Consider the following 27,164-nt stretch of genomic DNA (forward strand, 5'->3'; position numbering starts at 1 on the left):
CGTATCATGTTGAGAGTGTCACCCTGGGAGGGTGTGGTACGCTTGGGAAGCGTGGCAAGCTTAATTTACGTTACGTTGAGTCATTTAGAATTCTGGAAAGAATTAGTCACGTAGCCTACAAACTCGAGTTACCCGACGAATTGGGTAACGTGCACAGTGTCATTTATGTCTCGAATCTCAGGCAGTGTTTGATGAAACATTTGTGATACCTTTATTAGACAAGTTGCAGTTGTCGAAGAGCTAGTCAAGGTCATAGACGAGTACGTAAGGTTTGTTAACATAGTCCAATTTCCAATCGTGAGAGTTCGTTGGAACTCAAGTTGTGGACCGGAGTTCACGTGGGAACGCAATGACCATAGTAAGCTCCAGTATCCTCGGTTGTTCAAACGGTTGTATCAACTTCTGGTATCATTGGCGAATTTCGGGACGAAATTCCCTTTCAAGTTGGGGATGATGTGGCACCTGCGGAAAATCCACAGTCATCCTGATCTAACACCGTGCTGTTTTGAGTCACTTGTCAAATTTCAGGACGAAATTTCTTTCAAGTTGGGGATGATGTGACAACCCAAGTTTTCAAGGTCTTTCCTTGACACGTTACTTGTTTCACGATTATCTTTTCATAATTGTTTGTGTTGTAACTTGCGTATTTGATGAATGATTGAACTATATTGATGTAGAGTTTTTTGGTAAGTAGTGTAAATGTCATTTATGTTTGGTAACCTCTCAATTAAAGTCTTTCGTCGACTTGTCCTTTGTCACCAATAGTTCGCGATGAAATACATTTTTCGTCATCAAAGGTTCGCGGCGAAATACATCTTTCGTCATTTATAGTTCACGACGAACTATATGTTCTTCGTCATCGGCCCAGAGTGATACATGGCCCAGTTGGAGCCCAAGAGAGGCCCAATGGTCTGGTTGACTATATATACACACACCAGGGTTACGAAACACTTTTAGCAAACCCTAATCCGCTCTTGGGAGTTCGACGACAACTTGTTCCAGTTCGAAGCCTTTCGCGGATTGTCATTTTCCTTTCACTCTAGTCAATCCTCGTGATCAACGCTTCTCGGTTAGTTCTTGTTCGTACTGTCCAGATTCCTTGTGTGATTGATTATATGCTATTAGGGGTTTGATTGAATGAATGATGTCGTTAATTATCAGGGTTTGGGTCCATAGATTGTTAACACTTTGTGATTGATTGATCGGTAAGAATTATTTAATATTGTTAAACAATGATTAGAGATTATGGCAAATCATAGGGTTAACTAATGACTCGTTGAACGGCCGTTGTTGCGGATTGTTACGTGTGTTAGAATGTATTGAATTGTGTTGAATGGTGTCATCGATCTGTTACGTGGGCCTGTAACTGTTGAGTGAGGGTAATGGGTAATCACTTGGGTAAACCTAAAAACCGTCTGTTCTGTGATAATGGTTCCCGACGAAAATCCAGGTCGACGAATAATGGGATGTTTCGTCGACATGTGTACGACGAATAATAGGGTGTTTCGTCGTCCTGTTCCTGACGAAGGATGGGGTATTTTTTAGGGTGTGATACCATTTAGTTTCTTAATTCATTTTGACCCGTTTAGGTGACTTTTAAGCATTTAAGCATCAACCCGCTCTTTTCTTTTCACACTTCACATTCCCCTATTAATTTACTACTTATATTCCACCACAACTATTTTTGTGGTGGATTTAACACAAGGAACCCATAATCCCAAGTCTTACCCTTTGGTTAGTCATTTTACGCAAATGATCCATTTTTAGGCATTCGACCCACGAATGTTTGTGCCTATAACATTTATACATATCTACGGACTCCATAATCAACATACAAATTCCTAAACAACCCATGAGGGTCGTTTGCCCGATTTACCCATCAAGGGCACTTTGGTCAACTTAGTCCCTCATTTATGACGAAGGACTTTCGGTACTTATTTGACCAAAATTGTACGTTTAACTATAATCATATCTATACGTACCTCGCTCGGGTCAACATTTTGACCCGTTTTAATACCTTGTCTCCATAATATGCTAATTCATAACATCGCTAATTCATAAACCATTTGTCCTGCGAGCATGAGACTCGACATACACTTATTAGTCGTTAATTGTCAAATGGTATCAATATGACCATTTGACCCGTTTGGTCTAAACGACCAAACATTTTGCGCTTATGTTTGAATAGTATTTACTTACCATTTCGTTAGGTAACTCATCTCGGATTTTTCACCAAATAGTTAGGTCTCTTAGATCTGTTTCTTACGCATTTACCCAACATGGCTTATGCCACTTGGAGTCATTTTAAACTTCAACTTTGATCCACTTATACTTTGCTAAATCACCGTTTTAGGGGACTAGGGGTGGTTCACTAGTGATAGAATTTATCACTCACAAGCACCAATCAAGTTTCGCCATGTCATTGACCATTTTTCCATCACTCACAACCATTTTTAGTGGGGGTGGTCATCACTCACCACCACACCCAACAATTTCCCCCCAACCAACAAATACCCTCACAAAAATAAACCATAACGCGTTGAATACATCACGAAAATCGGTTTCCGTTATACTATCACGCGTTGAAGAAACGACCGGCGGTGGGATTTTATCAAGTTCCACGCGTTATTCTGGTTTCCGTTATACTATCACGGGACCAGCCCGTCCCCTCTTACTATTACCCTTGGTTTTTAACATTTATTTTTGGTTCCGACCCGTATCATTTTGCGTCGGAAACCATATTTCGAATATTATCTCTATTATATTTACAACTTATAGAATAGACATGTATTCTACAAAAAAGGTGTAAGTTTCACTTACCTTGTATCTGGTTATGCTCTTTTCCGTGTACCCGATCCGTTTGACCCGCTTCTTTCCCAAGCCTCCACCTAGCTTGTCAAGCGTCAAACTATCATCATAATTCATAAGATGGTTACATTAGTCATCATCACATACGACTATTCCATCTTACGAATTCTATGTCGAAACTACTATTCGACTTCATCATTGATTAATTTGACTTTTAAAAGTCAATTACCCTTAATCGTATGAGTTGCATATTTGCGTTCAATAGCTTATTTAGGCGATCTCATCAACTATCCGGTAGACACTATAATGATGCTACTGTTTTAAACTATTATCTATCCAAGTTCATTACGTTTCCTACACTTCAACTAGTTCAAGCGATTATCAAAACTAATTTATTCATGTATTTTCGCAAGAACTAAGGGTTCTCATCTATAAGTGAAACCCGTTTTATCATATCACTAGCATTCATCCGAACACCTAATATAATCAAGTTCTACATATCAACTAGTAGATATCATGATTTCAAACATCCATGTACATGAATAAAATCACCAATTTCACCATAACATACTTAACCCATTTCATGGCAACTATGAACATATACTTAAACTCATAATTTGTTCAAGTATCATTCCTAATACTACCATCCATGATGGTTTCAAACATGATTATCTCATTAGCTTCATCATATTATCAAACCCCACTTTGATAATCTACTTATTCATCATCACTTAGAAGTAGCCTACATCAAGTACTTCATAATTTCATTATATCTAACGAAATTAGGCATACATAAACATCTAATTTCATCTGTGGATCATAATCCATCAATTTATTCGCAAATAACCTACTTGTCTCGAATTTCAACTTTAACCAATCTAGGTTTTGTGACATACCTTATGATTCCCATGACTAGGTGATCGCTTTTATGTGTTCATGCATTGATTTAGGGCTTAAATCGAGCTTCAATTTGCTGATTTTGTTGAAATTAGGGTTAGAGCTCCCATGGAGCTTCTCCTGGTCGATCATAGGCACACACACATGTGTGTGTTTTGATTTTTTTTAATTAAAACACTTCTCTAGTTACCCACTTTTAGTCCCTCATGTTTGGTTAGTTATTAAGTAGGCCACAACCTACTTTTTTCAATAATATTTACCCCTTTTAACAAGGTTAAACATTCCTAGTTTACTTAGCGGGTTCGGGGAGATACGACTTGTTTTATTTTAAGCACCGTTAACTCGGGCTTCTTATAATCCTTATTTCCTCAAAAGCTTTTATTCGCTTTTTATTTAATATTAGGTTTATTGATTGAAATGCCAATATTCACTGGGTTTACTTTTACCACCAACGATATTTTACCCGTTTATTTTGGGTTAATTTAGTATGATTAACAAATCCGTTTTTAAGGTGTTACATTACGTACCCCATAAAAGGAAAAAAATGCAATGAGAAAGAGGAGAAGAATGGGTGAAGGAAGATCACATTTCAATTTAAACTAAAAGTTCATAATAGAAAATGATATTTTCGTAAGCATTAGAGTTCATCAGATAATATAGATACCGGTAATGATATTGTTCGGTTAAAGTCAGTTTGGTTCGTCACGTTAGATAGGGAAAACACTAAAAGGCAAAATATGAAAAAGAATAAAAGTAGAGGGACATGTGTATTAAAAAAGTTAAAGTTGTATAGTAAATATAGTAAAAAACAGAGGAGGTGTAATTATAGAATCAAATAAAAGACAAAACTCTTGGCTACTTTAGCTGAGCGTTGTGTTTTAGTAATTTATAATAATTTATTTTGATTAAAAGATTCAACGGGTCTAATGAAACCCGATTCCTTGTACCGTTTCGAATGTATGATTTTTTTAATTATTATCTATAAAGTTCATGACACACCAATGCTACGAATAGAAAAAGCCAATAGAAAGAGTAAGCAATATATCACAAGAGGATTGATAAACTACTAGAAAACGAGTACCGCATCATGAATTGTAATCCCGCCGGTTTTGAAGTACCTTAATCGAAAATTTAGATTTTAGTTACTAACAAGCGTTGTGTTTTCCGTTGCATCGCGAATTTGGTTTTGGTTATGACTTAAAAACTGAACCGCCCCGTACATAGCCCTAAATCACCAACCTAAGTAATATGTTTCCCGTCATGTCGTGTGGGTAAACGACTAGTTATACATAGTATAGATATAGATTAAATTTATGAAACTGGTAGTATGATAAATAATTACAAATCTCAGATTTGATGAGGCGTGAATCATGCATGATCTAGTCACACCTACCTACTCCATCTCTTTGACCTGTTTCGTCCACGTCAGATGCCATTATTTTCGTTTCAATATCCAGTTCCAGTTCCAGTGAGTCACAACAACTCGCAACAACCAGCAGCAAGCAAGCAAGCAAGCAAGCTTTTATTAACTCCAAAATCTGTTGTTCATCTTCAATCGGATTTATTTCTATTCTTCTCTCGAAATGGATCCCGTGGGTTCCGATGACTCCAGGTACTTTCATTTTCGCATATTCATTTTATTGGATCTAGTTGAAGTAAGATGAGATTCTGTAACTGAATTAGGTGATAACTAGGGTTACACAGATCTATCTCATCAATGTTGATGTACTTGTTGTTTTCAGAAAAACTAAGATGGTAATAGAGTTGCTCAAGGGGATTCATTTTGTTGCTTCTGTGGAGGCCATTTCTCTTGGTGTTCAAGCTGGTATTCATCCTTGGATTTTGTATGATATTATATCAAATGCCGCTGGCAACTCATGGTAACTCTTTTTATTTCATCCAACCAATATACTTTATTATTCTACTGTCTTTATAATAATAGCACAGGCACAGCACACACATATTGTATAGCATGAGATAAATTTAAGTAGCTAAAAGTTTCCTTTGTAATTCAGAAGGCGGAGACAAAATCTGTATTTCAATTCATCTATGATTAGTTGATCAGATATGGAATCTTTTTCAACTTAAGTGCTTTCTTTTAAGATTGATTGATATTTGCTTGCTTCTTTGTATATATATGCAGGATTTTCAAAAATTACATCCCTCATCTGTTACAGGGGAATCAAATCAAGGATAATTTTCTAAATGCTTCTCTTCAAGATTTGGTAATTTTTCGGTCTATTCGCTCGCATGCCATGCCCACCTATTGTTTCAAAACATAATGGATACCTTTTCTTTTTGTTTTTCTTTGGGGAGGGGAGGGGAGCTGTCTTATCTTTTATATAGTTGAGTTGTTGTTGTTGTTTCCAAAGTGATTTAATTCAGCTTAGCTACAGGGTGCAGTTTTGGACACTGCCAAGTCACTTATATTTCCTCTTCCACTCTTGGCTGCTGCTCATCAACAATTCCTAGCAGGTATGCATGCTTCATATTGTATGAATACTTCAGACTAAATGAAAAACCAGTGATTGTTGTTTGTGTGCATATCCAACAGGCTCTAGACATGCAGATGCAGATGGTCTTAAGGTAGTAACACTTTTACTATGCTATTAGCCTTTCCCATATATACGTCATTCAATTTCGACTGATTTACTAGTGAATGGCTCAATTACTCATCTGTGATGTAACCTCCTGAATTATTTTACTAAACAAGATTATTATTATATAATAATATAACCCTGCCGCCTCAAACATGACATTGGTATTTCATCGATGTGTTAGTATTCATCATTTCTCTGGTGCAGGTTTGGGAAAGAGTACTTGGAATACAAATTATGGATGCAGCAAATGCAGAAACTTACAGTCCCGAACTATTGGCGACTCAAGTTTGTGCCAAGTCAAAGCGAACAAATAAAATTGGTTTTATTGGTCTAGGAGCAATGGGATTCGGCATGGCAACTCATCTTCTGAAATCCGATTTCCGTGTCCATGGATTTGACGTAACACTTCTTTCTTGTGCTGCCCCCTGGTTAACACGGGAATATAATGTAATGCGATCCGTGTTTTTTCTCTAACAGGTATATAAGCCAACTCTATCTAGGTTTGAAAACGCTGGTGGTCTGGTTGGAAACTCTCCTGCACAAGTATCAAAAGGTAACAGAAGAAACTTTAAGGTTTTGCAATACGTCGTCGAACCGTAAGAGCCTGGTACTCAAATGTTTTTTTTGCATTCAGAGGCTGATGTTCTCGTTGTGATGGTCACAAATGAAGTTCAAGCAGAAAGTGTTCTATATGGTGTTGACGGGGCCGTGTCAGGTATGTCTTAAATAGATCTACAGTTATGTGATCTGAACTAACCTGACCTGATTTCACTTTTCTGTAGCTCTACCACCTGGATCGTCTATTGTCCTTTCATCCACAGTTTCTCCTGCTTTTGTCAGTCGCCTTGAGCTGCGCTTACGAAGTAGGTTCTTACATTTGGTGTTGGGTTATCTTTTCATGCTTGGATAGGTTTTTACATTTAGGATCTTCTCATGCTTTGAAACATATTTTGATCTTTCTGCTACAAACAAACTGTAGATGAGAACAAGGGCTTGAAATTGATTGATGCCCCTGTATCTGGTGGTGTCAAAAGGGCTTCTGAAGGAACTCTGACGGTGCGTAAGTCTGAAATGATCATCTTGAGAACGCTAAATATTGCAAGAACCGTGAGATCGAACAAAAAAACCAATCAAAACCAATTCTTTTAATACAAACCTCATTGTAATTAAGATACAACATCTAATAATTCATTTCTTCTCTCAAAATCACTCTTATTAGATTTTTTACACATGTGTAAATGGCAAACTTACACATGTGTAAATTTTCTTTATTTACGAATTCACGTAAATTTAAACGCGTAATATAAATTTTTAACATTCTATTCGAATTATAATGATAAGTGTAATTTTTTTTTGAATTTGAATTGTTTTTGACCAAGTTCTCGCGGTTTTTTCATTCGTTCTCACGGTTCCCACAACATTTAGCTTTGTCATATATATATATATTTATATAGGGTAGGGTTCATGCGAGAACCACCTTTATTGCGAGAACCGCGAGAACCAATGTGAACACAACAAAATAAACCCACTACACCACCAAAAACCTAAAAAAGACCTAACCCCCCCACCCCCCACCCAAGCTAAGTGCTAAAAACTAAACCCCCAAAAAACCTAAAAAAATCTAAAAACACACAAATTATTTTTTTTATTTAAATCGCTACTTTTAGTAGCCAAATTTTTTTATTATTATTTTTTTAATAACAAGAACTAGCGAATTTTCCATAAAAATATTAAATTTTTTTTTGTGTGTTTTTTAGATTTTTTTAGGTATTTTTGGTTGTGTTCACATTGGTTTTCGCGGTTCTCGCAATAAAGGGTGGTTCCTAAATGATCCTTCTCCTATATATATATATATATATCAGCAACACTAACTGCTGAAGTGTACATACATATCCAGATTATGGCATCGGGTGCAGATGAAGCTCTTGAGCATGCTGGTTCAGTTCTTTCAGGTAATAAGCACTTATTTAACCTTGGTTTCTAAATCTTATTACAATAACTTTTGTGTGCCTTGTCGTCTTTTCAATAGTGTTAAGTGAGAAGCTATATGTACTTAACCTTGGTTTCTAAATCTTATCACCATAACTTTTGTGTGCCTTGTCTTTTCAATAGCGTTAAGTGAGAAGCTATATGTGATAAAAGGGGGTTGTGGAGCTGGAAGGTACTTTTCACTTCCCCTGCATCACATTCTCACTAATCATTAGTTTTGTTATGTATATGTATATCTCAATTGCTGTGAAAGGGATACTTATTTTCTGTGTTCTGTAGTGGTGTAAAGATGGTTAATCAACTACTAGCTGGAGTTCATATAGCATCAGCTGCTGAAGCAATGGCCTTTGGAGCTCGATTGGGATTGGATACAAGAATCTTGTTTGATGACATAAAAGATAGTGACGGAACATCTTGGTATGTCCATTATCCTGCTTTATTAACTTTTATCCTTTAACTTAAAGCATGAGCTGGCCCCTACAATCACTATCCATGTAGCTTCATCACGCCCTCGTTAACTATTCGTCTGAATTGTTTATGTTGTATAATCTGTATTTGTTGTATTTATTCTGATTGATTTTTGAAACAAACTGAAAACAAATAATAAGCTGAATTATGATGTAAACACTCAAAGAACCACTCCAATACCCAAGGATTTCTCAAGATTGAATGATACAATATGCAAGGTATATATAGGAAGATAAAAGCAATATTCTAATCTAGCAACTTGTAGGACGAGTAGGATCCTTATTCCTGATCTAACAAGTGGACTATTCTATTTTATTTTATTTATTTATATTATTTAACACCCCCCTTAAGCTAGAGCATATATTTTGATCATGCCCAGCTTGTCACAAATAGAGTAAATTCGATTTCTGGGCAAGGCTTTGGTGAAAACATCTGCTAACTGGTCTACGGTTCTGATATGAGGCGTTGTAATTGTTCTATCTTTAAGCTTCTCCCAGGTGAAATGGCAATCAACCTCTATGTGTTTGGTTCTTTCATGAAACACCGGGTTATTTGCAATATGAGTATCTGCCGTGTTATCACACCATAGATTCATGGGTTTTGTTTGCCTAAACCCGATTTCTTCAAGGAGGTTTCGAATCCATACTAGCACACAAGTGGTTTGAGCCATGGCCCTATACTCTGATTCTACACTTGAACGGGATACAACACTTTGCTTTTTGCTTTTTCATGACACAAGATTCCTACCAACGAAAACACTATACCCAGTAGTAAAACGTTTGTTTGTCGAGTCCCCGTTATAATCAACATCTGTAAAGCCTTCTACTATATGATGACCATGCTTCTGATACAAGATACCTCTTCCAGGAGCACCTTTTAGGTACTTGAGGAAGTGACTAACAGCTTCTCAATGTGAAGATCTAGGGGATGCCATAAACTGACTGACCACATTAACTGGAAAGGCAATATCTGGTAATGGTTAGATGGTTTAACTTTCCAATGATTCTTTTGTATTTTTGTGGATCTACAAGAAAGTCACCAACATCTGCTTTCAACATTTGGTATCATTGGCGCATCACAGTTCTTAGCTTCAATCATCCCAGAATCTTTTAGAAAATCCAAACAATATTTCCGCTTATTTAGACAAATCCCTTTTCTATACTAAGATACTTCAATTCCCAGGAAATACTTTAATGTTCCTAAATCTTTAGTCTGAAGACACTCCAAGGAAACCTTTTTAATTTCTTAATGCCAACTTCATCGCTCTCTGTAATTACAAAATCATCCATGCATACAACTAGAAGAATGCAACTTCTTCTCAAACTGAATTCAGTAACCACGGTACTGAACTTCCCAAACCAAGCACGATGGGATTGCTTAAGACCATACAAAGATTCCTTAACAAGCATGCTTTACCGACTCCCCCTGAGCAACAAACCCGGGTGGTTGCTCAATATAAACTTCTTCTTTGAAATCCCAGTTATATGTGGCAGCCAACGAGATAAATATACGAATGGATGCTAACTTCGCAACCGGAGAAAATGCCTCATAGTAATCCATCCCGTAAGTCTGAGCATAACCTTTTGCAACTAGACAAACCTTTAATCGAGTAAGAGAGCCGCCAAGATTAACCTTAACAGTGAATACCCATTTACATCCAATTGCCTTTTTGCCGACTAGTAAATCTACTAAAGTCCATGTATTATTCTGCTCGAGGGCTTTCATTTCCTTAACCATAACATTACGTCATCCAAAGATTTGCTAAAACTTCACCTACTATCTTAGGAATAGGAATCGAATCGATAGTGGAAACAAGTGAATGAGAGGTTGTAGATAATTTATCATATGAAACAAAGGAAGCAATAGGATAGGTACATGTACGTTTACATTTTCGGAGAGCAATGGCTAGGTCATTGTCTTTTTTTTTTTTTGGGTAAAGGGTTACCCCAGGTGAATTTTATAAATCAACCAAATAAGTACACGGGTATGTCAGAGTGAGCATACCAACTAGGCTTGACATACCAAGACCTAGGAAACAAAACAAACTACAACCACTAACAAAGCCAAACAGAAAAAACAACCAGACAACACAGCCCTAACACATCAAAACAATAAAAAACCGCCTGCTATATCTAGCCTGGATCGATCTCAGCGTCACTAGGAACTATGTTCCACTTCTTCAGCCATCTCTGATTACTCGCACCACTTTTGAGCTTGAACCCCATCAGCCGTAGCCTAACAATTCCCTTGATCTTCTCCGAAACGACCTCCGCATTTACCTTGTTGTTGGAGAACAACCGATTGTTCCGCTCCTGCCATATAAAATAAGTAGAAGCCGCAATGACTAGCTTCCCTATTATACATTCCGTCTTTTTCGAACTCGCATTTTGATCCAACCAACCCATGATAGATTGCCACGACCCATCAATGTCTTCCATGTTCACCATAGACCTGACCGTAAACCATACTTGCTGAGCAAAGGAGCACCTAAAAAATAGATGGTCTCTGGAATCCCTGTCTGTCATGCATAGCGGACAACACATAAGCCTCAGATTAGTTTCACTCCCCGCCTCCCAAACTGCTAACCTATCCTGAGTCTTGAGTTTATTCTTGATGACCAACCATAGGTGAAAAGAATGCCTTGGAATACATTGGCTAAACCAAACCGCATTAACCCACATTACCGGTTGTTTCCGAGAACGAATGTTTTGCCACACCTCAAGAGATCTAAATGGCCTGTTGGTACCATCCAAATCTTTCCAAGTCGTGCTATCGTCTAGACCCTGAATCAATTGAGGAACAGTCAACCCAATTAACACTGGATAAATATCATACCAAGCGCTCGGCCACTTCCATTGGCCATTTTCATCGATAATATCCGCAATAGAGGAGTTAAGCTGAAAACCCGCATTAGCTATATTACGAGGGGAAACAAACGAATTCAGCGGACAAATCTGGTTCCACTTATCACTCCAAGCATTGGTCTGTGCACCACTTCGGATAATTTGCCAAATAAATGGCCGAATAGTAGCTCGAATTGCCAAAATTTTCCTCCAACCCCAACTAATACTACCCCTTGGCTGAACATCCCATAAGCTTTTGCCATTAAGTTTATGAGCATATATCCATTGGACCCAAAGAGACTTACGTTTAGTGAGGATACTCCAGACATGGTTAGCCATTAGAGCTTTGTTAACATCAGAAATGCTCCGGATCCCCAAACCGCCCTCATCCTTCGGTAAACATACCTCGGCCCAGGCAACTTTAGCTTTTGCCCTCCCTTGATTAGTAGCATTCCACAAGAAACGACGCATTAACTTCTCCAGCTCATTTGTGACTCTAGAAGGGATAATGAATACCGACGCCCAGTAAATATGCATCGAAGACAGGACCGAAGTAATTAGTTGAAGCCTCCCAGCAAAAGATAGCGATCTATTCACCCAACTTCCTATCTTTTTCTCCACCCGATTAACTAACGGCTTGCAATCCTTATACATCAATTTAGTAGATATTAGCGGCACCCCCAAATACCGAACGGGCAACGTTCCTTGGTTATACGGCATAACCTGAAGGATTTCCTGCTTGACATGTTGAGGAACGTTGCAAAAATAAACCGTGCTCTTAGCTGGACTCGGCTTAAGCCCCGAGGCATTAGTGAACGATGGCTAGGTCATTGTCAGAGGAGTCACAGGATGAATCTGTCTCCGAAGTGGACGGTTCAGGAATAGGATCTGAGCGATGTCGCTGTTGATATACTTGAAGAACAGGAGGTTCATTGGAACCAGATGTTGTTGAGGATCAGCTGTAGTTTCTTGAGAGGTAATAGGTTGTTTAGATACAGGGGCTTGATCAGGCAGACGTTTTACATGGTTGTGTCTGTGGGGTTATAGTATGAGGATAGATAATGAACTCGTCATCTTCCCTTATCGGATGTGGATCTGGTACAGGGAAGAAAGGGACTTCTTCATGGAAGGTAACATCCCGAGAAACAAATAACAAAGTATCGCTGAAGAGTCGGGGATCGAGGAAAATCATCGATAACCCTTTTGGACACGACAATAGCCAACAAATACACATTTAACAGACTTTGGATCTAACTTAGTAAGATGAGAATGTGTATCATGGACAAAACAAGTACTTCCCAATATCTTAGGAGTGATTGGATATAAAGGTTTCTCAGCCTCTCAGGACACAAAACCAAAATAGCATATAACCATTTAAAATAACTGATGGCATCCGGTCAATAAGAAAACAAGCTGTGGATATTGTATCAGCCCAAAATGGTTTTGGAACATTCATTTGAAATAAAAGTGCTCTTGCTACTTCAAGAAGATGTTGGATTGTAGGCTTTAGGGTAGCCGGCTCTAATTAGGGTTAGCCGACCCAAGTTATTAAGCCCACTTAGTTAACTTGTTGACCAAGTAGGAAACCTTAATCTTGTTCTATAAATACCTATGATGTAATTGTAGTCTGTGTCATTCTGTAAACAGTTGTGAACATCTAATAAAAGTGAAACCCTAGTTGCAACCCGTGGACGTAGGTCATCTTGACCGAACCACGTAAATTCTCGTGTTCTTTATTTTCTGCTAGTGTGTGTATGTTTGTTCCGCTTCCGCTCGAGCCTACTCTGATCCGATACCCTAACAAGTGGTATCAGAGCCAAAGGTTCAGTTAAACACACGGTTCACATGGTTGTTGTAGGAGAGGGAGAGAGCTGGACGAGAGATCTTGATCTGTTGTTGCTGCCGTCGCCGCTGACTTGTTTACGGCCCGTACCTATTCTCTGGTTACGGCTCGTAAGGTCTAGGGTTTGCGCCGTAGGGTTTGCTGTTGCAGATCTGGTGGTTTTGGGGTGTTTGGCGATTAGGGTTTCGGTTCTTGAACCCTGGTTATTCGCTGATTTTACGCTCAGGTTTGCTGGAGAAGTCATCGGTTCGGGTGATTCGGATTTCTGGTTTATTGAAGGTTGCTCGGTCTTCGGGTGCTTGTTTTCTGTGGGTTTCTTTTTTCTTCTGGTTTTCTCGTTTGCTATGGCTGAAGACGGGAAGTTCCGAATCGAGAAGTTCAACGGTACTGGATTTGCATGGTGGAGAATGCAAATAGAGGCGTTGCTTGGTGAATGCGATTTGGATGTGGTATTTGAAGAAATACCTACTGGAATGGAGAAAGCTGCTGAAGCAATTTGGAACTCAAAGGACAAAAAGGCATTAGGTAAAATTACATTGGCTTTGACGAGCAGCGTTGCATTTAATATCATGAAAGAAACAACTGCTCGTGGTATGTTAACAACTCTGTCAAATATGTATGAGAAGCTGTCTACCGGTAATAGGGTGTTCGTGATGAGGGAACTGTTTAATATGAGAATGAACGAGGGCAGTTCAGTTGCTGATCACATTAACGAAGTCAATTCAGTTTTGTCCAGGTTAGCAACTGTGGGCATGAAGTTGGATGATGACACTCAGGCTGTGGTCTTGTTATCTTCCTTACCTAATTGGTCAGGATTTGTGACAACGGTCATTGAAACTGCTGGAACTGGAAATTTGAAGTTTGATCCGGTCCGGGATGGTGTTTTGGGTGAAGACGTTCGCCAGAGGAACTTTAGTGGAGGATCTACTTCCAGTATGTTCAGTGTTAGCAGGGGAAGAGTTAATAACAGAAGCAGTGGGAGTCGTGGGAAAAACTTGTCTAAAGCTGGGTAGAATGTCGCTGGAACTGTGGTGAAAAGGGCTATGTTAAAAACGAGTGTCTGTTACAAACCTGCTAATTCAAATCTGGATGGTCTGAATTTTAGGAGAGTCAAAGTCAAAAGGCTGAATTTAGGGGCTGAAGTTTAGGAAGTAACTCTTTTATTTTTCATTTAAGTATTTCATTTCATGTCCTAGTTGGGAATGTCTTGTTTATTTGGATTATCTAGTGTTTTTGTATTGGAGATTAGCCCCTCTCGAATCAGGCCAACTATCTTAATATTTCAATAAATCAACCTCTTGTTTTCGAGTATCTATCAATGGTTCCATTGCCGGGAAACCTGATGGTGCAGACCCGGAGCAACCAGATTGGAGGTAGCAAAATTTTTATGATTCAATCGCTGCGCAATTAGAGATCATTTCAGAAAAACTCGATTCCTTGTTATCTCTGAAGAATGATATTGCAGCGATCAGGGAAGCTTGGCTAGCAAGACAAACACAGTTTACCAAAGAACCTGAGGATGAGCCTAACGGACCACTCCCAGGTTCGGTCAAAGAGTCTTGATAGTATCGAAAAAGATCAATTTGAGCACGTCTTGGGTGATCAATTGAAGATCAACGACCATGTCTTGGGTGTTCAATTGAAGATCAGCTACCATGTCTTGGGTGGTCAACTGAAGATTCGCGATGGTGTTTATGGAATCAGAGGTGGTGTTCGATTGAAGGTAAGAGATGGCGTAGAGAGGAAATGGTTAACTAATCAGCATATGGTTGTCCATTCTTCTTGTGATGGTGACTACAAGGTTTGGGTTAACGATCATGAAAAAGTTGCAATTCATAGGTGGAAGCAGAAAAAGAAACAACTGTTGACAGCCTTTAGGGAATTTGTTATTGACTGCAATCCCAGTTTCACCTTCTTTTCGACTTGAGGACAAGTCGATTTATTTCGGGCCGGAAGTATTGTTACAAACCTGCTAATTCAAATCTGGATGGGCTGAATTTTAGTAGAGTCAAAGTCAAAAGGCTGAATTTAGGGGCTGAAGTTTAGGAAGTAACTCTTTTATTTTTCATTTAAGTATTTCATTTCATGTTCTAGTTCTAGTTGGGAATGTCTTGTTTATTTGGATTATCTAGTGTTTTTGTATTGGAGATTAGCCCCTCTCGAATCGGGCTAACTATCTTAATATTTCAATAAATCAGCCTCTTGTTTTCGAGTATCTATCATTGTCCTGATCCTAAGAAAGAGGATAGTAAACAACATGTAAACAGTGTTGTGTCAGATGAATCTGACGGTGACGTACTGTCACACCCTGGCTTTGCGGAAGCGTGGTTAATTTGGTGTGACTTCTTAATACCATAGCTTAACCATAACAAAGCTATATGAATAAAAACCATGCAAGATCATCTACTCAATTAAGTTTTAAAACCAAATACAACAACATTGTATCAACGGGAACACACCCTAACGACATAAACATTGTTCAACAAACACAAACATCAACATAACACAAACACAGTTTAAGGACTGTGACTTGTCCAGGAAAGAGTCACATTCCCTAAACCCGGATGACCTCGAACTAGTGCAGCGGGAAAACATGCCATACCGTGCCAGATCCTTTAATTCCCTGAAATACATGTAAGTTGAAAAATCAACAATAATGTTGAGCGAGTTCATGTGTAAGTGGGCAAATAAACCTTTGTTTGTATAAAAATCCTGGTATGTAGCAAATAAGGAAAAAGAGATCACCAATGGTTTGCAAGGCCATTGATATGTGTGAAATGCAAGTAGGAAGGCTGAAACCTAGCAGATTTATGCGTTGGGTACAAAGTCACCCCGAGGTCCGTTATGCTGGGCCTGGGGTTGGGCTCGCTACACCCAAGTAGATCTACCGCTCCTGCCCCTCGGTCCTATCCTGAGGATTAATGACCTCAAGTTTCCGCCTACCCATTCACATGATCTAAGTAACAACCCTCCTTACGCTAACCATACCATGTAAGAAATATTCGTAATCATAGTAACATGTATTTCACCCCCGCAGTTTAGAAAACTGAAAACAGTTAAGAGAAAAGGGGGACATGAACTCACAGCGGTGCGTCTCTACCAAGTATGTCTCCAAGTCAAGCACCTGTGCAACGACCTACATGTACTAACTCTATTAGACGGACGGCCGTGCCTTAGCTTTATGGTTTAAGTTTTGGGAAATAGTTAGACAACTATTTCGTGTTTACATTCTGTGCATACTTGGTAATTATTTTCCTTCCCAAGGATGGGGGATTTAATACATGTGTGTTCGAAATATATTATTAAGTCTCACTTAAAATATATCTTATTTCTAACTTCAAAATATAAATATTTTTCTCAAAAATATTATATTTTTATTTCACATAATTTTCCCCAAAATAATACTTTAACAAAAATACGCGTTCATAAATATTTTCTTAATAATGCGTAAGTTACGTTTTAACGATCGAGTGGTAATAATAATTACCGGTGTAACTTATATATTTATCGTGAAAGCGTTCGTATTATTTTGGATCCGTTAACATTTGATAATATTATTTTCACCCTAAAAATAATATTTATACACTTCACAAAATAATTGACAAGTGACGTTGTGAAAAATATATTTACCAAATATACATTTATCACGTTTAATTTTGTGAAAATCTCACCTCCGATATTTTGTAAATAAAGTCGCGGCGAAACTTATATTTTGAAAACATGTCGAAAAGTATTTCTAACACTTATAGTGAAAATATTTCTAAGTGTTAGGTTTTTGGAAAAATTTCGCCAGAGTTTCCTCTGTAACTGGAGGTGGCCACGCTTTTAAGCGTATCATTTTCTTTTACAAATCAATCCAACAATTTTCTTATTCAATCAAAACAACGTTCAAAACAACAAACTAGTTAATAATTATGTAAATCGCATAAATCACATGAACTTGTAGTTTTCTAAATTTATGAAGTAAATCTCATTACTTTTAGCGGATCTTTATATAAAGCAATCCGATTTCGTAAAAACCCCGTTTTTAGAGAAATTCCGTCTTTACAACTTCTCGTCATCTTTTACAAAAATTGTTATTTTGTCGAAACTTTGTGCTACACAAACACTTGTGTGTTCTAAAAATCATTCTTGTTAATGTAAGATCCGTCTTTAGAAAATATGATTTCCTTGACACTCGGTCCTTTGAAAATACCACTTGTAGATCCGTAGATCTACTAGTTTTAAACACTATTTTGTAAGTAAAATCACTTTTACACAAGTTCATGATTGGTGTGTGGTAGAGTTTCACCCTTTAACCCTTGTTACATTCAAAACAACCTTATGTCATGATCCATGATCATGACCAACCCGGGTTAAATGATGATCCGAGCTACCACAACATAGATCGGGTCCAAATAACCACACAAATCAAATACTACAAGATTTACACATCATATGAGCTTTTAACCATCAGTATTAGTGTTTTTAGTAGACTTTAATGTATCATCTTGTAAGATTACTAGTTTTAACCATTACAAATCATTTTAACCACTTCAAAATAGTTCAAGAAGGTGATTTAAGCAACATACCACTAGCTCGAGGCTAGGGAAGAATCTAGACGCAAAAAGGGTGGATAAAAGCAAGAGAGTGAGGTCCTTCGCCTTCCGTTTGCACCAAGCCTCCTTATACGGGATCCTTGACGTTTGTGTGAACTTGGAATGTGAAGAAGGAAGCTCGAAAATGTGATGGATGGATAGGGGATGTTCGGCCGAACTTCTTAGAGAGAGAGAGAGGGTTTGTTTTGTGTTGAGTTGTGAATGTAAATAATCATATGTGTAATCCATTGTTCTTATAGACAAATATTTAGTTAAGATCCAAAGGTTCTCTTGTCTCTTTGATATGGGACAAAGGAAATAAAATAATGAAAATGGTACAAGTTGTGGTCACAATGTGACCGAAATCGGCCAAGGGGGGGGGGGGGTTCTTGGTTCATTTCTAACCATTTAGTTGGTTACTAGTTAGGTTAATATAGTTAAGTTAGGGATTAACCCGGTTAGTTGTGCGTTGCGCTTTATGGCGGGTGTTAGGGTATTCAGGGACCCTAACTGGCTCAGAAAAAGACAAATAATGTTAATGGCAATATTTTCATGTTCCGGGTATAGTCCGGTTGTTCGGTTGGATAGTAATCCGTTAAAGTACTTAACAAAGCTTTAGAGTGTCGTTAATACCATTTTTAGTGACACAACTTATTCCCGACACTTAGGAAAGTGTCTAGTAATATTTTTCTCACGTTTTGGCACTTTATTAGTTAGCTAAAAGCTGAATTGTTAATTAAAGTGCTGAGTTTTGTGCTCAGTGTACGTTTTAGGCACATCCAGTCATTGTAACTTATCCCTAGAGACGCAGTTCTACAACCCTTGTATCCCTACACTCACTATGGGTGTAGTGAAATATTTCTGGCTCATACAGGCCTTAGAGGCAATATCTGCCTGATGCTGGCTTTATCAGCATGTTCAATAGGTTATCCGTTCATAGTGCTACTGTGCTTTTGTGCATCATGTTTGTCACTAAGGTTCAGCATGTAAATAATGTAGTGACAGTATGTAAAGTATGATGCAGGAATATGCATGTATCAACATTCAAGTAGCAGTTTGTTCACAAGTTCAAGTAAGCACAGTAATCAAGCAGTAATTAATTATTAATCAAGTCGTACGGATACCTGGTTTAGTGAGGGTTGTCACACGTACTGCTTTGCTATGCAGAGTCTACAGACTCTTGGGCTATGGATTCTGGTTCTTCGTTTCACGCCATGCACAGCGGGAAGACGATGGTGAATCTGAAAAAAGGAGACTTTGGAAAGGTACGATTAGCTAATGGTCATGTTCTTAACTTTACGGGTATGGGAGATGTCAATCTGAAGACTCCACTGGGCACTATATGGAACTTGCGGAATGTCAGGGTAATTCCAGGTTTAACGAAGAAATTTATTTCTGTTAGTCAAATGGATAAACAGGGACTAGATGTTAAGTTTGGTGGTGGGAAATGGAAGGTGATTGATGGAAATCTTGTTGTTGCCTGTGGGAGGAGATGGGGATCGTTGTATCTAGTTGAGGTACCTGCTAAGGGAGTAGCCGTCCCTGTTAAGCATAAAGTCTGGTTTACTGAATCTAGTAAGCGGGAGAGTTCAATTTGCAAACTTGAATCCTGGTGCTTTAGGGATGTCAGTTGAATGTGGTCGGGGTTCTAAGTTTAAGCCAGTCAGGGGATTTGGTGATAGTGGGAGTACGAGTCGTGTTCCGGGCACAATCACAAAGAATTGTTGGGTTTTGAAGATGAAGATTCCGACCGAAGAAAAAAGCTCTCCTGAAAATAGTTTGCAAAATGTGGAGAGTGGTATTGATAAAACTGTTGGGTTGGAGCTTGTGGGAGCTGACCCTGCTAACTTCATGGGTGAAGCCTTTTCAATTGCGTGCCAGGGGATACAAGGTGATGAACCATAACGATGGTACGAGGGCTCCGGCCAAAACTGATCCTGAATATGCATCATGGTCTGAAATTGATGTAATCGCCCTACAATGGATCTATGGAACCTTGTTTGTTTTTTTTTTTTTTTTTGGGGGGGGGGGGGGGGAGGGGTTGTCTGGACTCACATAGGTCCACCTCGGGATGTTGTGTTGTTTTAGGAGATAATATTATCTCATGGTCATCCAAACGACAACCCACTATTCACCGATCAAGTGCTGAAGCAGAATATCGAGACATTGCAAATGCGGTTGCTGAAACGAGTTGGCTACCCAATCTATTGTTAGAACTTTATGTTCCAATTTGCAAGGCAACGATCGTTTTGCTGTGACAACATCTATGCAGTTTACTTATCTGAAAATCCCGTCTAGCATGTAGAACTTGACATTCATTTTGTACGTGAAAAAGTTTGCATCGGGGCAGTCAAAGTTCTACATATCCGAGCTGATTTTCAGTATGCAAATATATTCACGACGGGGCTACCTCGGAAATTGTTCACTCGCTTCCGTTCCATTGTATGCCTTTGTCCATCTTCATTAGTCTGAATTATTTATGTTATGTAAGCTGTATTTGCTGTATTTATTCGGATCGATTGTATTTCTTTAGTTATGGATACTTAGCTGTGATTAGCTATTACTCTGCTGTAATATCTGTGTATATATGTTTCCCTCTATTCAGTGAATTATTCATTCCGCCATTTACCAAATCGCATTAACAAGGCAATTACCAAGCATTAGCCAGTCACCAAGTAAATTACACTTGTACCATCAAGAGTGATAATATTAATGCCTCACACCAGCTTAATAAGATTGATGTTCTCTTGTGAAAACTGTGCAACTTACACTTTTTATGGTTTCAGGATGTTTGAGAATCGTGGTCCACACATGGTGGACAGTGATTATACCCCCTTATCTGCACTTGATATCTTTGTTAAGGATCTGGTATGACTAGCTATCTGTTCGCTTCTTTTTTAATCAAGAGTGACCATATTATTATAAGTTTTGTAATTACTTACCATTTATTTACCTCCTCTTTTTGCAGGGTATTGTGGCTCGTGAATGCGCATCTCGTAGAGTTCCACTTCATATTTCAACTGTTGCACTCCAGTTGTTCTTGTCAGGTGATTGTTTAGAATATAAAATAGTTTTCAAACAAAGTCACTCCGGTGCTTAGTTTGCGGGGAGTATTAGACAAAAGTATTATAGGATAGGGACTAGATGTGTAAACATCCACCTCATGTAACCCTAATTACACAATCTTAATCTAATACAATTTCCCTGGTTCAATTGTTCTGTAATTTATTATCCATCAAAAGTGATTGAAGATGCTAACACTTGTTTTAATAATAAATCAACTCTTCCCACTTACAGGTTCTGCTTCTGGGTGGGGACGCTTAGATGATTCTGCTGTTGTTAAGGTAAGTTACTTGAGGAATTTGATCATCATGTTAGAGTCTATTTCTTTATGTTTGACTTCTGATTATCACACATCTCAATGTCATCCCATTACTTAACTTGTAACTGATTTTGCTTTTTAATAATAGACGATGATGAAGACATATATTTGTGTTATATGAACAGGTTTATGAGACACTAACAGGTGTCAAAGTTGAAGGAAAATTAGCAGTGATGAGTAAAAAAAAGGCCTTGGAATCTCTTCCACCTGAGTGGGCATTGGATCCGCTGGATGACATACGCAGACTGGATAATAACTTAAAGACTTTGGTTGTTTTGGATGATGATCCAACTGGAACTCAAACAGTCCATGATGTTGACGTATTGACTGAGTGGTGAGCACATGCCACTTTATTATTCTATTATAAATACATAATATTTGTTAACCTGGCATCATTTCTTTTTAAGGAATGTTGAGTCACTTGCTGAACAGTTGAGAAGTAGACCTAAATGCTTTTTTATTTTGACAAATTCTCGGGCTTTGAGCTCCGATAAGGTAACAAACAGCCATCAATCATTGGACATTATATGGTTTTCTGGCTTTGAGTATATACTTTCTTCATGCAGGCAAGCGCACTAATAAAAGATATTTGCCAAAACCTACGTACTGCAGCAAAGTCAGTGGGAAACAATGACTACACTGTAGTATTACGTGGTGATTCCACATTAAGAGGGCATTTTCCTGAGGTGAAAATGAACATTTTTGTTAATTTTGTTTTTCCAAAGATAAGGAATGTATTGATATTTTGACATTTCTATATAGGAACCAGATGCAGCTGTTTCAGTACTTGGGGAAATGGATGCTTGGATTATTTTGCCCTTTTTCTTGCAAGGAGGCCGTTTCACCATCGATGACGTGCATTATGTTGCTGATTCTGATAGGTACTATACCTTGAAATATATCACACAATTCAAGTAATCAAGATTACTACTGATCATACTGTACATACAATCTTCCCTATATATATATAGACTCATTCCTGCAGGAGATACTGAGTTTGCTAAAGATGCTTCATTTGGTTATAAATCTTCAAACCTGTGTGAGGTCTATCTCTATCTGCTTAGCCTTTTTTCAACTGCTGATAGGAGCACCATTATTTGAATGTTTTTAAGTGTATTTGTTGGATTCCAGTGGGTTGAGGAGAAAACTAAGGGACGTATACCGGCTAGCAGCGTTTCATCAGTTTCTATTCAATTGTTACGTAATGGAGGACCGGCAGCTGTCTGTGAACATCTTTGCAGTTTACACAAGGTTTAAAACACAAATGTTTATATGTGCAATGCAATAAAGTTTTGGGGCTATGTGTGGTAAAGAGATTCTTCTTTTTCTTTTTTGGTAAAAACAGGGTTCCACATGTATAGTTAATGCAGCTAGCGACAGAGACATGGCTGTTTTTGCAGCTGGCATGGTTCAGGTACATGAAATACCATTATGTTCTCTGTTTAAATTCATATAATTCTTCTAATAAAAGCCAGTTATTTATGGGTTTGTGATTCACCGACAGGCAGAATTGAAAGGGAAACGTTTCCTGTGCCGTACCGCTGCTAGTTTTGTATCTGCTCGAATAGGAATTATTTCAAAAGATCCAATCTTGCCTAAAGATGTTGGAATTAGTAAAGGAAAAAGTGGAGGACTTATTGTTGTGGGCTCATATGTCCCAAAGACCACCAAACAGGTTTAGTCTTTTTGCATTCTAGATAATAATTAATTATCTGTGCCTAATACCATAGAAATCTACAGGTTGAAGAACTAAAGTTACAATGTGATCTGAGAACCATCGAGGTAACTGATATTATACACATGTAAATTTTGTGGCAAACTTTCAGTAAGTAACAGATATCAATCATGCATAGGTTTCTGTTGAAAAACTTGCAATGAAGTCAGCAGAAGAGAGGGAGGAGGAAATCAGTGATGCAGCAGAGCTGGCAGATGTTTACCTCAGGACTTGTTGTGATACTTTAGTGATGTCCAGCCGGGAACTTATCACCGGGAAGAGTGAGTTTCGTTTCATGACTTGAAGCATGTTCGAAACCATCAGCATTGATGTTTTTTTCATGAAATTACAGCTCCTGATGAGAGTCTGGATATCAATTATAAGGTGAGCTCTGGGCTGGTGGAAATAGTTAGGAGGATAAAGACAAGTCCACGCTACATTCTTGCAAAGGTATATCAAGAAGAGTGATTGAAGATGGATGTCTACTCCATATATTAAGCAGCTTTTGTTTTGATAGGGTGGAATTACCTCATCAGATATTGCTACAAAAGCTTTAGAGGCAAAACGTGCGAAAATAGTGGGGCAAGCATTGGCTGGTGTACCTTTGTGGCAGTTGGGCCCAGAAAGCAGGCATCCAGGAGTTCCTTACATTGTATTTCCAGGAAACGTTGGTGACAGCAAGGCGCTAGCTCAAGTGGTCAAACGCTGGGCCCGTCCACTCAAACTTTCATCAACTAAAGAGCTTCTCGCGGTACACATGCAACATGCCCTTTTTATTTATATATTAAATAACTAGTGTTCCTAATTTGCAAATGTACCTTTCCATTTAATTCAATCGTAATTTAGTAAAACGGGCCGGATAATGATGGGTTCGAAGATAAAGTTAGTTTGAGTTTGTTTAGTGTTTATATATAGTTGTTTGAATTGTTAGGATAAGTATGGGTTTATTTAATAGAGTTAGAGTCATAATAGGTTAAGGAATTTGTTTAGTAGGGTGTGTGGTTTTCATTTTTCCGGTTCGTTATAATAAAAGAATCGAACGAGTTCGTTCATATCTATTTGTGATCAATCAAGGGCTTGATTTTCCATCATATTTCTTCAAATATTTTAATGTATAGGATGCTGAAAGGGGAGGATATGCTGTTGGAGCATTCAATGTTTATAATCTTGAAGGGATTGAAGCAGTCATTGCTGCAGCTGAAGAGCAGAAGAGTCCTGCTATTTTGCAGGTATTCATTTCAATGTGGCTAATTTTCATTCTCTGAAATGGCAGCATCTCCTAATACCTCAATATTTTTTTTTTTATTTAAAGGAATATGAAAAAAAATAAAAAATCTTTAGAACAAAACTAAAAACTTATCACCCATCTTGACCCACCTGCTGATTTTGCCATTTGTTATTGTAAAGCATATATCTTCAAGACAACAATATATATATCATTTTCATGTTATATAACAAAAGAATGAAAGTTAAATTGAACACCAAACCAGTCGAAATTCTGTAATATTGTTTTTTCTACAGATCCATCCTGGTGCTCTAAAGCAAGGAGGGACGCCGTTGGTGGCATGCTGCATCTCTGCTGCTGAACAAGCAACTGTAAGTGTTCAGAATGAAAAGGCCACCAATTGGTTAGCAGGGTGTTGACAGGATGATTATTAAATTAATGTATTTCTGCAGGTGCCTGTTACCGTGCATTTTGATCATGGTAGTTCCAAGCAAGAACTAATGGAAGTTCTTGAGTTGGTAAGCCGCCTTCTTAAGATTTGTTTTCTGGAACGACCAAATCTTTAATTTATTTATTTTTATTTAGAACTAATTACTGTTTTCGTCCCTGTGGTTTGTCAAAAATCACTATTTCAGTCCATTAGTTTAAAAATTGCTATTTCAGTCCCTGTGGTTTCACTTTCGTAACCATTTCAGTCCCTGTGGTTTCACTTTCGTAACCATTTCAATCCATTATTCTGAAGTACAGGGACTGAAATGGTTACGAGGTGGACTGTAATGTTACGAAAGTGAAACCACAGGGACTGAAATCGCAATTTTTAAACTAATGGACTGAAATAGTAATTTTTGACAAACCACAGGGACGAAAACAGTAATTAACTCTTTTATTTATTTTCTGAAGGGAGTTGACTCAGTCATGGTAGATGGTTCACACCTACCCTTGAAAGAGAATATCTCATACACAAAATACATTTCATCCTTAGCACATGCAAAGGGTATGGCGGTGGAAGCCGAATTAGGTAGGTTATCTGGAACCGAAGATGATTTGACTGTACAGGACTATGAAGCAAAGTTGACTGATGTAAACCAGGTATTTATTCTTTAAATTCTTGTCGGGTTCACTGCAGGATCTTGTAACATCATCATCTTTAATCTTACTTCATGTGAATTGCAGGCTCAAGAATTCATCGATGAGACAGGTATTGATGCTCTGGCAGTGTGTATCGGTAATGTTCATGGGAAGTACCCTGCAAGTGGGCCAAAGCTTCGGCTTGATTTGCTAAAGGTCGGTATTTGTTGATCACATTTACACTCGAGCTACTTTTGTAACTCATGTTTTCTGATTTTTACCAGAACCTCTATGAATTGGCTTCAAAGAATGGCATCTTTCTTGTTCTCCATGGAGCCTCTGGATTGCCTAAAGAACTTGTCCAGGTACGCCTTCATAAATATCAAATTCATACATACCCCACCCCTTACAACTGGCATAATGTCATTTATACCCAACCAAAAAAAAAAAAAATATCACATATTTCTGTTCACAATACTTAAAATTTCATATATACCCATTTCATGATATACAAGTTATAAAATGACCATTATACCCTTGCCTTTCCCTTTACACTCCAAACTCTGATATATTAATACAAGAAATTGTGTGAAAATCATTTACAGGATTGCATAAAGCTAGGAGTTAGGAAATTTAATGTAAACACAGAAGTAAGGCAGGCTTACATGGACATCCTTAAAAGCCCCCAGACAGACCTTGTCCATGTCATGGCTGCTGCTAAGGAGGCCATGAAAGCCGTCATTGCGGACAAGATGCATTTGTTCGGGTCAGCAGGAAAAGCAAACTAAACATCGACCAACCATTTGTTGTACATGTTGTTTCTTCTAATTCAATAAGTATTATTTAAGTCGAATAATAAGGTAACACGTTGGAGAATGAACATGTATGTTTAAGTTCTATATGATTTGTTGGCGCCCTTAATTTATATTTGTAGTAATGCTACAAGTCTCCCTCTCTCTCTCTCATAACATGATAAGATCTGATAAAGTCTGGATGTCCCTAAGGGACATGGTGTGGTGGTACAAGGTCTCTCCTCTATTCAAGAGGTGGAGGGTTCAAATCCCGGAATGTACAGGTATAAATATATATAGGAGTATGTTTGGCATTAAACAAAAACATAAAGTCCAGATGGAGGTAATTTTATTAGGACCTCGGGGATAAAACCATGAAAAAAACAAATGCTGACTGTATACGCATTTTTTTATATACAAAAGCGAAAAGCTTAAAAAATTAATGTCTAAATTTTGATAAACAAATCAAACGGGGGCTATTACAAAACAATAAGCACCAGGAAGATCTGATTAGAAACTCAAGAACCCAGCTAAAGAAGCTGAAGATTGTGTTGGGTTTTAGTTGGTCAATGTTGTCGTACTGATCTATCATCTTAATATATGAAGCTTGTATTAGTTCTATCTTATAATTTCCCCTAATTTTGATTTTTTATGAAGTCAAAGATGCAATTTTTCCATGTGCGGGTTGGGTATTGCAGTCGTGGTCCATGTGTTTGGGTATATGATTTTTTGAATAATTGATAATTCTCATTCACAAATGTATGTGGAGAGAGGGTAGGGATAGTGTACATTAATTCAGAAGTGTGAGAAGTGTATTATAACACTATATATAACACTATATAACACCATATAAACACCGTATAACACTATGTAACACCATATAACACCATATAACACTATGTAACACTATATAACACTATATAATAATATACATCTATCATAGACATGCTATCAGACAA

General features: G+C 37.9%; 1 protein-coding gene across 1 annotated transcript; it reads left to right on the plus strand.

The window, feature by feature from the left end:
- The first annotated feature begins 5,032 nt into the window (after positions 1–5,032).
- On the plus strand, positions 5,033–26,356 carry LOC110921290. Its single transcript, XM_022165582.2, has 35 exons — positions 5,033–5,317; positions 5,448–5,585; positions 5,849–5,930; positions 6,102–6,180; positions 6,260–6,291; positions 6,510–6,704; positions 6,783–6,858; positions 6,940–7,020; positions 7,088–7,168; positions 7,285–7,361; positions 8,203–8,257; positions 8,418–8,466; positions 8,574–8,711; positions 20,812–20,893; positions 20,994–21,072; positions 21,323–21,369; positions 21,533–21,741; positions 21,815–21,902; positions 21,974–22,093; positions 22,170–22,288; positions 22,379–22,451; positions 22,539–22,658; positions 22,753–22,821; positions 22,912–23,082; positions 23,148–23,189; positions 23,261–23,402; positions 23,474–23,571; positions 23,639–23,872; positions 24,240–24,350; positions 24,643–24,717; positions 24,799–24,864; positions 25,247–25,435; positions 25,520–25,630; positions 25,699–25,779; positions 26,020–26,356. Exons 1-35 carry the CDS (start codon positions 5,289–5,291, stop codon positions 26,200–26,202), a joined length of 3,621 nt encoding a protein of 1,206 aa, XP_022021274.1. The 5' UTR covers positions 5,033–5,288; the 3' UTR covers positions 26,203–26,356.
- Positions 26,357–27,164: the final 808 nt, after the last annotated feature.

This window comes from Helianthus annuus, chromosome 17 (assembly GCF_002127325.2).
Source record: "Helianthus annuus cultivar XRQ/B chromosome 17, HanXRQr2.0-SUNRISE, whole genome shotgun sequence".
NCBI lineage: Eukaryota > Viridiplantae > Streptophyta > Magnoliopsida > Asterales > Asteraceae > Helianthus > Helianthus annuus.